The 16,162-nt window shown below is 47.2% G+C and overlaps 2 protein-coding genes across 2 annotated transcripts in view; one reads left to right on the top strand and one right to left on the bottom strand.

Annotated features, from left to right (window-relative positions):
- LOC125428885 (zinc finger protein 271-like) overlaps positions 1–16,162 on the bottom strand; it is a 1,035,007-nt gene that overhangs the window by 423,442 nt on the left and 595,403 nt on the right. The gene's annotated exons all lie outside the window — the stretch shown is intronic.
- The window catches only part of TNXB (tenascin XB), a 109,298-nt gene that overhangs the window by 9,894 nt on the left and 83,242 nt on the right, over positions 1–16,162 (top strand). Inside the window, exons 4-9 of the mRNA XM_048488722.1 lie at positions 743–1,042; positions 4,574–4,873; positions 7,747–8,046; positions 9,564–9,872; positions 12,464–12,763; positions 15,248–15,535. Coding sequence (XP_048344679.1) covers positions 743–1,042; positions 4,574–4,873; positions 7,747–8,046; positions 9,564–9,872; positions 12,464–12,763; positions 15,248–15,535 — 1,797 coding nt within the window. The remainder of the gene's footprint in view (positions 1–742; positions 1,043–4,573; positions 4,874–7,746; positions 8,047–9,563; positions 9,873–12,463; positions 12,764–15,247; positions 15,536–16,162) is intronic.

Here is a 16,162-nt window from a genome sequence, read left to right as displayed (position 1 = left end):
TTTGTTGTGAGGGGGGAAGGGCAAGGAGATTGTCAGCCCCTTTGAGTCTCCTGCAGGAGAGAAAGGGGGGATATAAATCCAAACTCTTCTTCTTCTTCTTCTTCTAAATGTTGAAGAGGTATTACGAGAGTTAAGCAGAACCACACTTCCTACCATTTTTGGTTAGCTCCACCCTCTTGCAGCAGCTGTTTTGCTGTTGGGCTCGCCACTCTGTGTCAGGATCCCAAATGTGACTGCAGGTCAAAAAAGGTTGGGAATTCCTGTACTAGACTTCAAAGGTAGCTGCCACCCCCAGGACTGTTCAAACAGGTGGTGGCAGCGCACTGGCCATTTCTGCAGATGTCACTGAAAACATTTGCAAAACGTTTTCAATCCTCCCCGTTTGTCTGCACTCACCCTGTTGAAATGCTTCATGGCCACCATTTTGTGAATCTCCTGTTTTATTTTGTCTTCTCAGTGGATTTGTGGCTTCAGTGCTTCAAAGCCTTGTGCCTCTTTGGCTTAAAAGATATTACCCCCCTTCCCCCCCCCCCAAAAAAAAAGAGAACAGGCGAGACAACAAAGTGAGCTCAGAAAATGACACCAAGGAGGAAGTGTGGGAACTGCAGAGATGTTTTGAAAACGTTTTCACAAAAAGAATTAGGATTCCCAGGCCATGTTGGGCTTTAAGTTCAGAAAATTACTTTCCACTAAGTTCTTGTTCCGACATTACCGTTCCTCCTCCCTTCTGCCCTAGCCCCAGTGGCATCGGAACAAGGGGAAAAGGTGGAATTGGCGGCATTACCGAGCCTGGGAGAACTTGTTGCCTCAGAAATCACAACAGATTCCGTCCGTTTGTCTTGGAGCGTCCCTTCCGGGAGCTTTGATTCCTTTGTGGTCCAGTTCAAGGATGCTGAAGGCCGGCCTCATTCTTTGCCTGTGGAGGGGGTCTTCCGCGAAGTCATTGTTCCCAACCTGTCTCCTTCCCATAGATACAGGTTCAATCTCTATGGCGTCGCCAACCGCAAACGTCTCGGCCCTGTCACTAAAGATGTTGTCACAGGTCAGCAGAAAAGCTAATGCAAATATATTTCTCCACAGGAATCAATTTTCTCTCCCTTTTGTAATGTCTTTACTTATTTAAGGGATAGCGTCTGGGATGTGGGGAAGGCAACTTGCACCTCCTGAATTTCTGCTTCCTTCCACATACAGCGGGGCCAAGAACTCTTGAGACAACGGTTCCGGAATCTTCTGCAGAGATCTTTTTTCCCCTTTCCTAGTTACCTCAATATCAGCAATTTTATGACACCACATGAGGCATTCTTCTCAGTTTAGTGCTGAGGAATATTTCAGCTGTCAAATTTCCATCCAGCATGCTGCTGTTTAAAGAAAACAGAAGGCCTTTTTGGGCTTTACATTTCTGGTGCTTCTATCTTGTATATCAGGACAGCATGGTACGGTACACACACTTTTCTCAGCACACAGCACTGCCATTTTCTGTGCAAAATTTGTTTTGCAGCTTTTTTTTTCTAGTGTGCACCAGGCTGAAAAATGCACATGCTGCCCCTTTCATACAAAATGGCTGTCATGTGTACTGACAGAATCACACAGAGGTTCATTCTCCCAGTACATAAGATAGGAACACCAGAATTATAATGCCAAAAATTAGAGTTAGAGTCATGCCAGGGAAAAAACCCTGTAAGACAGCTGTGAATCACCACGGGCTGCGGTTGCTGCTTGGGGCGGATAGGGCATGAGCTGTTTCCGGACTCAATAAGGGCGGAAACAGCGAAGTGGCCATGCTAGATCAGGGCAAGCACCAACCCAAAGGCCGCCTGCTGGCCACGCCAAAAGGGGAGGGTAGCTCGAACCTTTAAAGGAGCAGGCTATCCTTTGTGCCGGCCATTTGCTTGGGCCAGCTAGCGATTTGCCCACCCACCTCTCCCTGTTTTTAAGTGATTGTTAATGCCAGGGGCGTATCTAGGCAAACTGGAAACCGGGGACAATACCTGAGCTTGGCGCCCCGCCCACCCCCCACCCACCCCCCAGCCCGGCATAGGTGGCCACCCTCCTTCACGACGACCAAACAATGATTTTCTGCACCAGCTCACAAAACACCCCCCACCCCCCAACAAAACATACATGGCTCTCTCCTCACTGCTTTCCTAATTGTGTCCTCACACCAACCCTGTGAGGTAGGCTGCTAGCCTGAGAAACAGCTCCAAAACAGAGCAAGGGGAATGAACTTTTAAGTGCCCCCTGGACACTCCAGGCCACCGTACAGAGTGGGCAGGGCAACGACAGACACTGGGAGCAGTCGGCTGCTTCCGTGCCTGCTTGCTAGGGCTTGCTCAATCACTCGCTGTGTAGGATGATGTTTTGGCGCCCCCCACATGACCTCAATCGATGCACCCGGGGACAAGGGGCACCCCATGTCCCTAGGCAAGTACGCCAGTGGTTAATGCATGTTAACTTGTCATAGCCATCAGTGGTTTAAAAAACGCATGGGTGTTGATCTGGAAGGGCTAGGGGAGGGGAGCTAGGGAGCTAACCCCTCCCCTTGGGAATGATAGACAGCGGCAAGAGGCAACGGCCCTGCCAGACAGGGCATCTGGGGAGCACCTCTTGCCAGGAACTCAGCAGAGCCCCACAATGGAGCGAAGCCTCTGTACGGGGTATCCACCCGCAGGAGCTTCGCTGTGATGTTGAGTTGTCCAGATCAGGACTCCTGCTTGGCCTCACGCTTCTGTATGTTTAATAAAGAATGGCTATGGCCAATTGATTTAACCCAGCCCAAAAAGTGTGGTGTGATCTTTGATGAGAAAGTTGCCCAGGGAATTCCGCCCTCGGACAGCAAATAATAATCTCCTCTGAGTACTCTGACTGACATCGGGAGTTGTATATCTGTCCTTACTCTTCTTCTTCCACCCTTCCATTGTTTTCCATTATCAATATGAGGCCAAGACACAGAAGAGCTAAACTCTTACCTGAAGTGTCATGAATAGCACTTCTGAGCATGCACAAAGTGCTTCACCTTCACCACTGAATAAGGCAGCCTTTCTCCCTTTTGGAACTTGGGGCAGAAGTAGCAGGTCACCGGTAATAGCGCTGAAAAGACCTAATTTAGTAATTCACCATTTAATCTGGTTTGCCGCCCGAGGACGGGACCACCTCTTCTCGGAGCCCCTTTGTCCCAATAACCACACCACACTCCTGGCTGAGTAAATTATTTGGCCATAGCCAACCGTTTATTGTGCAGTAAGAAGCGTGAAGCGCAGCTTGGGATTTTGATCTGATTTCTGCCGCGGAGCTCCAGTGGGTTGGCGGCCTCTTACTGGAGCTTCGCGGTGATGCTCATCTGTGCGGTCGACCTCCTGCTGTAGCATTCCATACCAAAATGGGGCGGGGGCAGAGGTGGGATCCAGCAGGTTCTCACCAGTTCCTGAGAGTGGGTTACTAATTATTTGTGTGTGCCGAGAGGGGGTTACTCATTGGGTCCGCTTTTCCATCTCCACGCCCTCGCCTCCCCGAGAGGCATACTGCCTTTGAACGTGAAGGTTCCATATGGCAATTGCGACTAATAATGCAACTCCCTGAACTGGGTTAATCCCTTCCAGGTACTGCAATTCATTGATTCTCAGCCTTTCGTACCTTTTATCTCACCAGTCTCTATCCAAGAACCTGTGTGTTTCACCATTGCTGTGTTCAGATTTGTGAGTTGGGGCATTTTCTATAATGTGATGATGATTTAGAAATGACCTGGTGCAAAAAAAAATTTTTTGGGTCATAATGGGGTGGCTGCCCGGGGGGGGGGGGGGGGGGGCCCCATGCTTACAGGTTTACCCAGGGCGGGGGGTTCAGGTTTGCCCTGGAATTAGCCTCTGCCCCCTTTGCTGAGGAGGGGCTGGCGAGGGAACCTGTTACTAAAATTTTTGGATCCCACCACTGGGCGGGGGGGGGGGTGGTAGCTCCCTACCTCCCCTCCCCCGGCCCCCTCAGATCAATTTCCATGTGCCAAACCTCTGAATGGCTATGACAAAGAAGCATGCATTCACCTCACCAAAGCACAAAGGGAGAGGCAGGTGGGTGGGCAAGTCGCTGGCTGGCCAGAGCACATGGCTGGCACAAAGGCTAGCAGAGGTGGTTTGCGATTGCCTGTCTCCACATCACTGGTATTCCTTGGTGGTCTCCCACCCAAATCCTCAGCAAGGCCAACTCTGCTTAGCATCCAAAGATCTGACAAGATCAGGTTAGCTTGGGCCATCCAGATTAGGGCATTCCTGACGATACGTTTATTAATTAGCTTGCTCTTCCTTTCAGGAACTCACAGCAACATAAGTAATTTTTGAAGAGGCTGGAGATCTCTGAAAAGGAACATCTGCTCCTCTGCTAAAACAGTGGTCTTATTATCTTTTTTTTTTTAACTTAAGGAGTCCACAGCAGCTAAACCAATCTTTCTTTTTTCCCCTTTGGTCCAGTTCTCATCTGTGTTGTTACTTTCTAGGAAGCATTGAGTGAACAATAAGAGGTGGACCAGCCTCAATATTTCTGTGTTGCTCACTTGAATTCTTCTTGTTTCCTGACCCTCTCACAGCGTCATCTCCAGAAAGGCCAGGTGAGGACAGAGCCGTCCAGCCCAGTCTGGGGGAGCTCTCTACCTCCGATGCCTCCAGCAATTCTGTCCGTCTCTCCTGGACTGTCCGCAGTGGGAGATTCGACTCCTTTCAAGTCCAATTCAAGGATGCCGAGGGCAAGCCCCGGGCATTGCCCGTGGAAGGAGACTCCCGTGAGGTCACCGTCCCCAACCTCTCGCCTTCCACGAGATACAAGTTCAACCTCTATGGGGTCTCCGGAAAGCAGCGCTATGGCCCGATTTCCGCCGAGGCTTTGACAGGTCAGCAGATAAGTGTCAGCTTGGCAGGAAGTTTGTCACATATCTGTGTAAGTGTGTGTAAAAAAAAAAAGCCATCCAGTCGCAGCCGACTAATGGCAACCCAGTCGAATTTTCAAGGCAAGAAATTAACAGAGGTGGTTTACCACTGTCCTCCTCTGCATAGCAACCCTAAGTGTTTCTTAGCGGTCTCCAGTGCAAGTACTAACCAGGACTGATCCTGCTAAGCTTCTGAGATTTGATGAGATCAGACTAACCTGGGCCATCCAGGTCTATACTTCTCATTTAACCTCTTGGTTCCTAAAGGTGATGTTGGGGTCAGAAGTGGTTTCCTTTGGTACTTGAATTTCTTGTTTTTACAGGTATTGTTGAGGAACAAACCTTCTTCCTGGTCCCTCTGTTCCTTATCCTCTCCTATCTCTATTTTGATGTTTCCTGTCTCCATTTGTTTCTGCATCCAGGATGGGATCTGTTTGCATGAATGCTCCATTGGTGGTGAAGTATTTCTCTTTCTGCTTTGATTGGGCTAGACACTCTTCAAGTGGGTTGTCAAAGGGCTTTTTCAACCAATCAGAATCACTATTGTATTGTCGAAGGCTTTCATGGCTGGAATCACTGGGATGCTGTGTGGTTTCTGGGCTGTATGGCCGTATTCTAACAGCATTCTCTCCTGACGTTTCGCCTGCATCTGTGGCTGGCATCTTCAGCCACAGATGAGGGCGAAACGTCAGGAGAGAATGATGCTAGAACATGGCCATACAGCCTGGAAACCACACAGCATCCCAGAGTCACTATTGCTGCCCTTGTTTGGCATAGCATTTAGCCGAGATATTTCATGGAAGCAGACCGTGTTTGCAGTACATGCTGCATTTTCCCAGTGCTCAGACTTGAAGAATATTTATTGATGTTGACAAATAAACTTGGACAGGAAAGAATTGATGCAAAAAAAGAGTATCTGGTACAAAAACAAAAGCAATCATGGATCAGATGTGTGCAAAGTAGAGATTTTTCCGAAACAGCACAGAAATAATCCTAGCTAACAATGGTCCAAAAATCCTTCTAAATCTGCATTTAAAAAATTTCTTTTACATTTGTATTTCTTAATTGGAGGAATTATTTCCCCATAGCCCCACTCATGGTACTTAGAATCCTAGCCACTCATTCTATTCCACATTATTAATGTGTCCATGCACATTGATCAAACACCATCCCCCCCACCTCAAGAGCTTGGCCGTTTCCGCACAGCACAATTACACCAGGGTAGACCCAGGATCATACATACTGGGGTTATTTTGCCCTGGGTTTTGCCTATGCACAGCTCCCCGCTTCTTCCCAGGAGTCGAGGCAGGACCAGGAGGTAATACTCCGGTTTGTTTCACACAGCCCAGGCCTTTTGTATTTACCCTATTGACAAAAGACAGAGGGAACGGCTCTCCCCCGTCCCCCGGTTTTCCCCTTCTTTCACGATCCAAGCCTTGCCGGTTCTGAAGACGGACAGAACGGTCCCCCCCCCCCCACTCCCCAGCTTTCCCCTTCCAATATGATCCAAGCTTCACCGGCTCTAAAGACAGAGGGAACAGGTCCCCCTCCCTTCCCCGCAGGAAAGTGGCAAGGCGGGAAAAATATACCGGGTCTGCTCCTGTGGTATTTGCATGGCAGTGGGGTCACCCCAGGATCTTTTAAAAGAACTGTCAAACTGGCGATTTTTTTATATTGCGGGGTAAGGGAAATATTACAGGGCAGCTCTGGGGCAGGCCTGTGTTAGTGCCAGGAGCCGTGCAGAATTCATGGCTGAATTGGCATATATTTCTTGCTCACCCCAGGATATTTTGACCGTGTGGAAACGGTCCTTGATAGGTTTATGTGTTGGTGGCAGAAAGTGCCATCAAGTTGTAGCCAACATATTCCTGTGCAGACAAAATCCAGGTAAAGTCCCCCTGTGCACACATTTGATTTATGAGACAGAGACTGTGATAGGGTTGCTGACTTTAGGTCCTGGAGATTTGGGGGTGGAGCTTGAGGAACAACCTCAGCAGGATATAATGCCAGAGTTCAGCCTCCGAAGCAGCCATTTTCCAGGGGAACTGATCCCTGTCTTCTGAAGATCCGTTGTAATTCCAAGAGACCTCCAGATTGACAATGTTCAACTGTGAGCATTTGATTTGCACACTCTGCACATTTTGCTACGTTCCAAAAATATGGTGTAAGCATAGAGACATATGTTCAGTTTTGGTGCATGTAAGCACTGCAGGAGAGCAGATGAAATGTGGGCCTTGAGAGGTGGAGAGGAGTGGGCCCAAGCAATACAATCCTTCCACCCGTTTGTAGATTGATTGCCCGTGTGTGGAAGTCACCTGTGCGAAGGCCATGGCTGCTAAGGTGGGGTGCAGTTTTTGACTGCATCCATTCATCTTTTGGGTGGTTGAGTCTACTTCATAACAGCTGGCCGAACTGCATTGCTTTTAGTGCTATTGACATCTATGATTTTTATGATATCACATATAATGATAAAATGAAATTCAATGTGTCCACTAAAAAGGGTGCTAAAAACCTAGTGTGTTTGGATAATCAGTAGTTCAATTTGTCTAAATAGGGAGGAAACCAAAGGTCTCCTTTTTTACCTCAATATCTCTTACTTTTGCCTCAATATCTCTTACTTTTACCTCAATATCTCTTACCTTTACCTCAATATCTCTTCATTGTACCTCAACAGTTCTTTTTTTACCTCACTATGCCGCCTTTTCTTTTGAAGCTTGTTGCTGCAATGAAAAGTATTTCTCGTTTTATTCATTTATTTTCAATCTAGCATCATTTAGAATCTTCAGAAACTGGATCGTATCTGCTGGCTAATTTGGTTAACTTCCTCTCTGTTTTAGCTGCTTCTGTGGTTTCACCGGAGGGAAGGATCCCTATTCAGCCGAGCTTGGGAGAGCTCTCAGTCTCTGATGTCACCAGTGACTCTGTCATCCTCTCCTGGACAGTTCCTACTGGAAGCTTTGACTCCTTCCTGGTTCATTTCAAGGACACAGAGGGCAAGGTTCAGATGCTGCCCGTGGAGGGTGTCTTCCGCACGGTCACTGTCCCCAACCTGGCTCCCTCCCACAGATACAAGTTCAACCTCTATGGTGTCTCTGGCCGCAAGAGGTCAGGCCCAATTTCCACAGATGCCACCACAGGTCAGCAGCAGCCAAAGCAGGAATTATCTTGAGCAGTATCAACCATCCCCCTTTTAACTTGGTTTGCTTCCTTAAAGGGAACAGATATAACATAATTTGTCATTTCAGCACTGGCAGATTTTCCACGGAGTAGGCTCTGAAACTTTAAGTGCTATCCTTGGTGGTGGGTCTTTGCTTAATATTCCAGGTTTCACATATCCTCCTCTGTTCCTCTGGGCAGCATTACAAAGGACACTGTTGCCTGTCCTTCAAGGTTTCCCAGCTCACCTTAGTACCCTTTTTTGGTCTGAGTACAACCTTCAGCAAGCTCCAGTTAAGAATTTAAAGTTAAAGATGTTGGGGAAAATCTCAGCTTGAGTCTTGGAAACCCACTGCTGGTTAGAGTAGCAGGAAAGAACAAGATCAGCCACAAGTTTGATTCAATATAAGGTTGTTTTGTGTGTCCATTAAGAACTTAAGAATAGGCCAGGAGTTCCTTAACCTGGTTGAACCTGTGAGTATTTTTGGAAGTTCGAGAATAGGTGGTGGGTGCCACAACAAAATGGCTGCCACAGATGGGGGCAATCACAAAATGGCTGCCACAGAGGCTCCGCCCAATCACAAAATACTGAGAGATTCAACAGAATGTTAAGGTGTTCCAAACCAAATATCCCCTGTAACAGAAGCAGCTATTTCCAGATGGATGCTCCATGTAGACATCTTGGGTTCTTCTGAAGCACTTCCTGCTCCATTGAGTTACAGAAAAGCCAGAATTAGCTCTCTGCAAAAAAAAAAATTCCATGGGAAAAATGAAAGGAAAATTCACTGGGAAACATGTTGGTGTGTGGGTGTGCCTATGATCCCATGTTGGGGATCACGGTCTTAGTCAATTTACCCAGCATCCTGTTACATGTCTCTCATGGTAACCAACTAGATGTTTACTGAAAGTCCACAGAGAACAAGTCAGCCTTCCCTAAGTTCTAGGAACATGATGGAAGAAGCAAAATTTCCATCCATTCATATCGCTGATGATTTTATAAACCTCGATCACGCCCTCTCTGCTTTGTCATAAAAGAAAAGCAATCTTGTTAGCTGTTAGGATGGGATGCAACATCTGCCGGGTTATAATGTGTGTTGAGTTGGCTTGAACTGTGGTGCAGATATAGGTTTGCCAGCACTGTCTTTGCAAATTCTGGGAGGTTTTGAGGGGAGCACCAGGTGTGGGGTTTGGGAATCATGTGATGTCACTTCTGGGTGATGCTCTAGGTATGTCCCTTCATCTTTACCATAGAGGCATGGAGAAATTCCTAGAGGGTCACTATTGGGGGCATTTCTGGACGTTATTTTCTTGCACTTAAGAGTGGGGATTGGCGCTGAAAGCAGGGGTTTAGCTGCTACAGACAGGCAAACGACAAGCTTATGCAGGTATCCCCACTGAATAGGAAAACAAGGCCTAGTTCCTCAATCCCCGCCTTACGTCTCTTTTCTCCCCAAGGTTTCAATCCACTCCAGCAGATTCCTACTGATTTTTCTTTTAGCTGCAACAGTAACATCACCAGAGGTGACTACAGAAAGGGTTCCAGTTCAGCCTAGTCTGGAGCAACTCGCAGTGTCTGACATCACTAGTGACTCTCTCCGACTTTCCTGGATTGTCCGCACTGGGAATTTTGATTCCTTCTTAGTCCATTACAAAGAACCAGAAGGAAAATCTCAGTCGTTGCCTGTGGAGGGGCCTTTCCGCACAGTGACCGTCCAAAACTTGGAACCCTCCCAGAAATATAAGTTCAACCTTTACGGCATCTCTGGCAACAAGCGCCTCGGTCCTCTCTCCGTGGATGCTGTCACAGGTCAGCAGAAGCTGAATTGACTGATAATGGCCGGGAATATTTCCAAGCATTCTTTTTGTCCCACTTACAACTTTTTTCCTTAGGCTGCACATGTGACCTCCAACGGGACCGTCTCACCCCATATGTCCCGAGTCGCGTCCTTCGGTCAGCAGAGGCGAATTTGCTGGTGGCCCCCTGTCCCTCTGTGATGCGGCTGGCCTTCACGCGGGCCAGGGCGTTTACTGCCCTGGCCCCTGCCTCGTGGAACGCTCTTCCCCCAGCAGTTAGGGCCCTGCGGGACCTTGGAGAGTTCCGCAGGGCCTGAAAAACGGTGCTGTTCCACCGGGCTTTTGAGGGGGCCGGCCGCTGAGCCCGCCCCTCTTATTGCCCTGTGCACTGGCTGTGTATTCGACCATCTGCCAGCCCCCTCCCAGAGTTTGATCACTGGGGTGTGATGCCAGACGTCTCTTGTTACTAACTATTTATTGATGGTTACTGCTGCTATAGTTTTTAGGTTTTGTATTATTTTTAACTGGGATTATTCGATTGGTTTTTACTGTGTTTGCTGTTGTTCTATTGTACACTGCCCTGAGCCCTTCGGGGGGTAGAGCGGTTTATCAAATCGAATTATTATTATTATTATTATTATTATTATTATTATTATTATTATTATTATTATTATTATTATTATTATTATTATTATTATTATTATTATTATTATTATTTATTATCATCATCATCATCATCATTATCATTATCATTATCATTATCATTATCATTATCATTATTATTATCATCATCATCATCATCATCATTATCATTATCATTATTATTATCATCATCATCATCATCATCATTATCATTATCATTATCATCATCATCATCATTATCATTATTAATGATAATGATAATGATGATGATGATGATAATAATAATAATAATAATAATTAATGATAATGATAATGATGATGATAATGATAATGATGATGATGATGATAATAATAATAATAATGATAATAATGATGATAATGATAATAATGATAATAATGATAATAATGATAATGATAATGATAATGATAATGATAATGATAATGATAATGATAATAATAATAATAATAATAATAATAATAATAATAATAATAATAATAATAATAATAATAATAATGTCGTATCATGTGATGTTCCCAGTATCTTCCAGGCCACCCTTCTGATCTCTGGTTCTAGAGGCCCTTTTTGTTGGCATGTTGTGTCTCTGCCGGAGATATGTCCGATATTTGCTATTGTAATGCTGTCAGTTTGCATGTAAAAACTAGGAGAGGGGGGACCCTGTTCCAAGAAATTTACATTTAAAATTTGAGACAGAGAAGATAAAAAGTGAGGAGTGAGGTAGGGATTAATGGCATGACGTTTTCACAGATCAGCTGAAGCCCACGATAGTAATGACTTTTTTCTTTGAAAATCGTTCGTATTCCAGTTGCTTTCATCTTTAGGTCTCCTTTACAAGTTATGATGTTCTCACGTGTGTCTCTCCCCACCCCACATGTCCACATTTGGACATATCTACAGATGTGCTCTGAGAGTTCCGTGCTCAGAACTCAATTCCCAGATGTACATGGACCTGATCTGGATCGGGACCGCAACATGGGGGTGAAGAGATCAGCATCCACTCCATTTTATGGTCAACAGGCCTCTTTCAGCAATCTGGGGGTGATAGTGGTGGAAATACTCACAGCTGATTTATGGTGATCTTGTCAGGTTTTTCAAGGCAGGGCCCTTTCTGCACGGGCCCAATACAGCGCCCTGGGGACGGCAAAAATGCCGTCCCCAGGGAGCTGTTCGCATGGGGGGCGCAGCTGCTTTGCAGCCGCGCCACCCTCGCTCCTTCCCAGCGGTGCGAAGCCGCCATTTTCCCACCTCGCTCCCCGAGCGAGGTTTTTTGAAAACGGTGGCTTTCAGCCACAGCGGCTGGAAGGCACCATCCCCCCCTTTGCCCGATCGACCTACCTTCTCTGTGACCGTCCGGCGCATTGCCGAGGCCTGGGGACATGCCCCCTCTGCCCTGCGACTCCGGAGCTGTCGAGCAGGGCAGGGGGGGCGTGTCCCCTGGCCTCAGCGACGTGCCGGACAGTCGCAGAGAAGGTAGGTCGATCGGACGACGGCACTCCGCAGCGCCGTCTTCCCATTCGTTACCGGGATCGTTCGTGCGAACGGTCCCGGGGGGGTTGGGTCGGCATCATGTACGCCGACCCAACCCCCAGCGTGGCCGTGCGGAAACAGCCCAAGAGATGAACAGCTGCCTCCCATCCAAGTACTAACCAGGGCTGACCCTGCTTAGTTTCTGAGATATGACGAGATCAGGCTAGCTGGGGGCATGACCTTATTTAAATGTTTCCAAAGAGCTGTGATGAGGAGCTGCATGACATGTTCTTTACAAGCTGTAATTTTTGAGCCTCAGTTACTACATTCTTATTTTTGTGTGAGTGAGACGATGGATTTATCATGGCATAGACATTTCTTGCCTGTTCAGGGCATTTCTAATCATGGTTAGATTATCATAACAGCAAAACCCCTGTGAATGCAATGTCCTTCACTCCTTTTTTTCTTTCTCGTAGCCCCCGTGCCGGCACCCCCAGAAGCAGCACTGACTCTGAAGCCTAGCCTGGGGGAACTCTCAGCCTTAGACGTTACTACCGATTCACTCCGCCTCTCCTGGGGGGTCTCTACTGGGAGCTTTGATTCCTTCCTGGTTCAGTACAAGGATGCCGAAGGTAGACCTCAGTCTCTTCCCGTGGATGGGGGCTCCCGCGAGGTCATCCTTTCCAACCTTGCACCTTCCCACAGATACAAATTCAATCTCTATGGTGTCTCCGGCCGCAAGAAAATGGGTCCGGTTTCCATTGATGTTTTCACAGGTCAGCTGAAGCCCACGATAATAATGACTTTTTTCTTTGAAAATTGTTCTCTCCCTTTCTAGCTGGGCTCGAGGAGGTCTCTGGGGAGGCAGCGTATACATTTTTTAAGTAAAGTAAATACAGCTCAGACTCAGAGTACATACGTCACCACATTCCTCTAGAGCATACCTCATCCTTTCTTGACTTCAGGTCAGGGGGGAAAGGGGTTTGCATTAGCAGCCAGCTATGCACAGTGTTGATTGGCTGGCTCCCTGACCTATCGTGAAGCCTCTCTGAAGCAGTTTTGCAGCATTCTAAAATGAAGGGCTGCTAAATAAATCGGTCCTGACACCTTGGACTGCTGCCATTTGGAGCAGATGGAACTGAACTAGATGGACCGATGTTCTGACTCAGTCAGAAGCTTATAACGTAAAAAGATCCCTGCTGGATCAAAACTGTGATCATAGAATCATAGAGTTGAAAATAGCCATAAAGGCCATCTAGTTCAGGGGTAGGGAACCTTTAACACTCAAAGAGCCATTTGGACCTGTTTTCCACGGGAAAAGAAAACACTTGGAGCCGCAAATAATTTTTGACATTTAAAATAAAGATAACACTATATATATGGGGTTTTTTTTTACTTTTTACTCCGCTCATTCTGAGAAGTGCATGGATGCGTCCGCCCTGCTGCTGGGAAAGCGCCTGCCCCGCTCGAACGGGGCGGGCGAGAGGGGAAGCCCGCGATGCGGCCCATCCGGCTGTGGGCCATTGGTGTGCCCGTCCTGCTACCTGCAGGGCGGGCAAGGATGGGGCCGGCGGCTCGGCTCGGGGAGCCGCAGTGCAAAGGCAGAAGAGCCACATGCGGCTCTCAAGTCGCAGGTTCCCTACCCCTGGTCTAGTTCAAGCAATGATGCAGTTACTTTGGAGGTCCAACAGGACATAGACGTGTAGGCCTCCCCCTGAAGTCGCCTCCTGGCCTGAGGAGTAGCAAAGCCTGGTGCACTGGTGCGTCCTCCCCGCGGTCCCACCCTGGAACTCCCCCGGAATACCCTCGCCACACACCCACAGGGGCATGCACCCGGTGCGTCGCGCACCCCCCGGTCCCCTTGGAGCTACGTCTCTGCTCCTGGCACGGGGATTCAGAGGGTGACTGCCTCTGAACATGAAGGTTCCCTTTAGTCACCATTACCAGTAGCCACTGATAGGCCGGTCCTCCATTTTAGGCAGCTTCATTTATTCATAAAAACCGTATAGATTTTTTTTTAAAGTCAATAAATAAGGCAGGGAATGGATGGCTGATTGCTCCAACATGTAAGCGTAGGTTTTTTAAAGGACAGAAATGAGAAGTGACAAAACTAGTGACACAGTATTGGCTCCAGATTGAATTTTCTGCTGACAAGAAGAGTAATTTCAACCAATTCCCCCTCCCCCGCAGCAGACCTCCAATTTGCCTCATGCTGTTTCAGAGCATCCCCTTTACCCAGAGGTGGGATCCAGCAGGTTCTCACAGGTTCCCGAGAGTAGGTTACTAATGATTTGTGTGTGCCGAGAGGGGGTTACTAATTGGTGATTTTGCCACGTGATTTTTGCCTTAGTTACGCCCCGTCGTGCCCCGCCCAGCCCCATTGGCGCTACGCCACAGTTTGAATCCCACCACCATGGGAACCTGTTACTAAAATTTTTGGATCCCACCACTGCCTTTACCCCTCAGGAGTAGCATTTTGGGGAGATCAGGGAGCTGCGCTGAGAGGCAGGGATGTTCTCTTTCACCAATAGAAGTGCCTCGCATGGGTAGAAAATTTGCTCTGAATCCATAATTGAAATGTTTCTTTTCTTTTTGTCTGTCAGAGGCCTAGCAAGTGTTGGGCCCAGTGGCATACTGGGAAAAACAGGACAGCTCTTTTAACATTTTTTTAAAATATAGTAGTCCATCAGCTTTATGGATACACATTTCATTCTGATGAAAAAAATAAATAAAACCTGGTCACACAAACATTCGAATAAGTGTTGTTAGCCTCTAAAGGGCTACTGGGCTTCTGTTTTATTTTGCTGCTACAGACTAATTTGACCAGCCATACCAAATTATCATTTTTCAAATTTTATGTTGAATAGTCGTTTCCAGGGAATCCTGGGAACTAGGGTGTTGTGGGTTTTCCAGGTTGTATGGCCGTGTTCCAGTAGCATTTTCTCCTGATGTTTCGCCTGCATCTGTGGCTGGCATCTTCAGAGGATCCTCTGAAGATGCCAGCCACAGATGCAGGCGAAAGGTCAGGAGAAAGTGCTACTGGAACACAGCCATACAACCTGGAAATCCCACAACACCCTAGTGATTCTGGCCGTGAAAGCCTTCAACAGGCCTGAGAACTGTCCTTCAGAGAGGGTGTCCTTATTCACAGCTCACATCCTACACTGCACCAGCTTGCATTCACGCTTTCTTCTCCTTCTCTTTGTCCTCTGCAGAAAACGGTTTTCTCTCATTCTTTTTCCTGATTGTTTCTATTCCAGCTTCACAGATGGTAAAACCTACGTCGCCACTCAGACTCGGGGAGCTGTCAGCGGGCAATATCATGCCCAGTTCCCTTGACCTGTCCTGGAATATTGAGGCAGGGAACTTTGATTCTTTTATCATTGAGTACCGAGATGCTGAGGACCATCCCCAAGCCCTCCCCGTCGACGGGGTCCTACGCTCCTTCCACATCCATGACTTGGCTCCTTCTCACAGATACAAATTCAACCTCTATGGCATTTCAGGTCGGAAGCGTTTGGGCCCTGTCTCCACCGAAGCCGTCACAGGTCAGCAGCAGCCACTCTTGGTGGTGGGGGGCATCTCTCTCTATGGCATTATCTTTCCTATCTATGGTTCAGCGGCCACATAACCAAATGCAGCTGACTTCTGCCACTTGTGCATTTCTCCTTTCTTCAGCTTGGTCTTTCCTTCGCCATTCGTCTTTCTCAGAAATCTAGTGTGGGAAGTGCTCATAGTGGGGTCTGCATTAGAATTCTGGTATGCCAAATCACCAAGAAAAGCTGGGATGTGTCAGTGCTTCCTATTTAATCTAGAATTGCCATCCGTTTTTCCACTCAGTTTCAATGAAGAATCCAGATGGTGCCATTGGCAGTCTATTGCATTCTAATGTTTTTTTCTGGCTCCCCCTGACCAGACTCTACTTGTGATGATTTTTAAAAATTCAAGTGCAGCATCATTTTTTTAGAGGACGGTAAACACAAGATTTCTCAGCGAAACTGTCCTCTTAAATGTTCTTTCTCTCCTTATCCTTCTAACTTATTTCTTATTTCTCATGGCCAAGTTGTTCTCCCATAGTATTCATAAATCAATAGTACTGTATCAGTTCTTGTTCCCATAGGAGAGTGGTGGCGAATCTTTGGCACTCCAGATGTTATGGACTACAATTCCCATCA

The sequence above is a fragment of the Sphaerodactylus townsendi genome, linkage group LG03 (genome assembly GCF_021028975.2).
Source record: "Sphaerodactylus townsendi isolate TG3544 linkage group LG03, MPM_Stown_v2.3, whole genome shotgun sequence".
Lineage (NCBI taxonomy): Eukaryota > Metazoa > Chordata > Lepidosauria > Squamata > Sphaerodactylidae > Sphaerodactylus > Sphaerodactylus townsendi.
The sequence above is the reverse complement of the archived record's forward strand: the minus strand, read 5'-3'. Positions and strand labels throughout refer to the sequence as shown.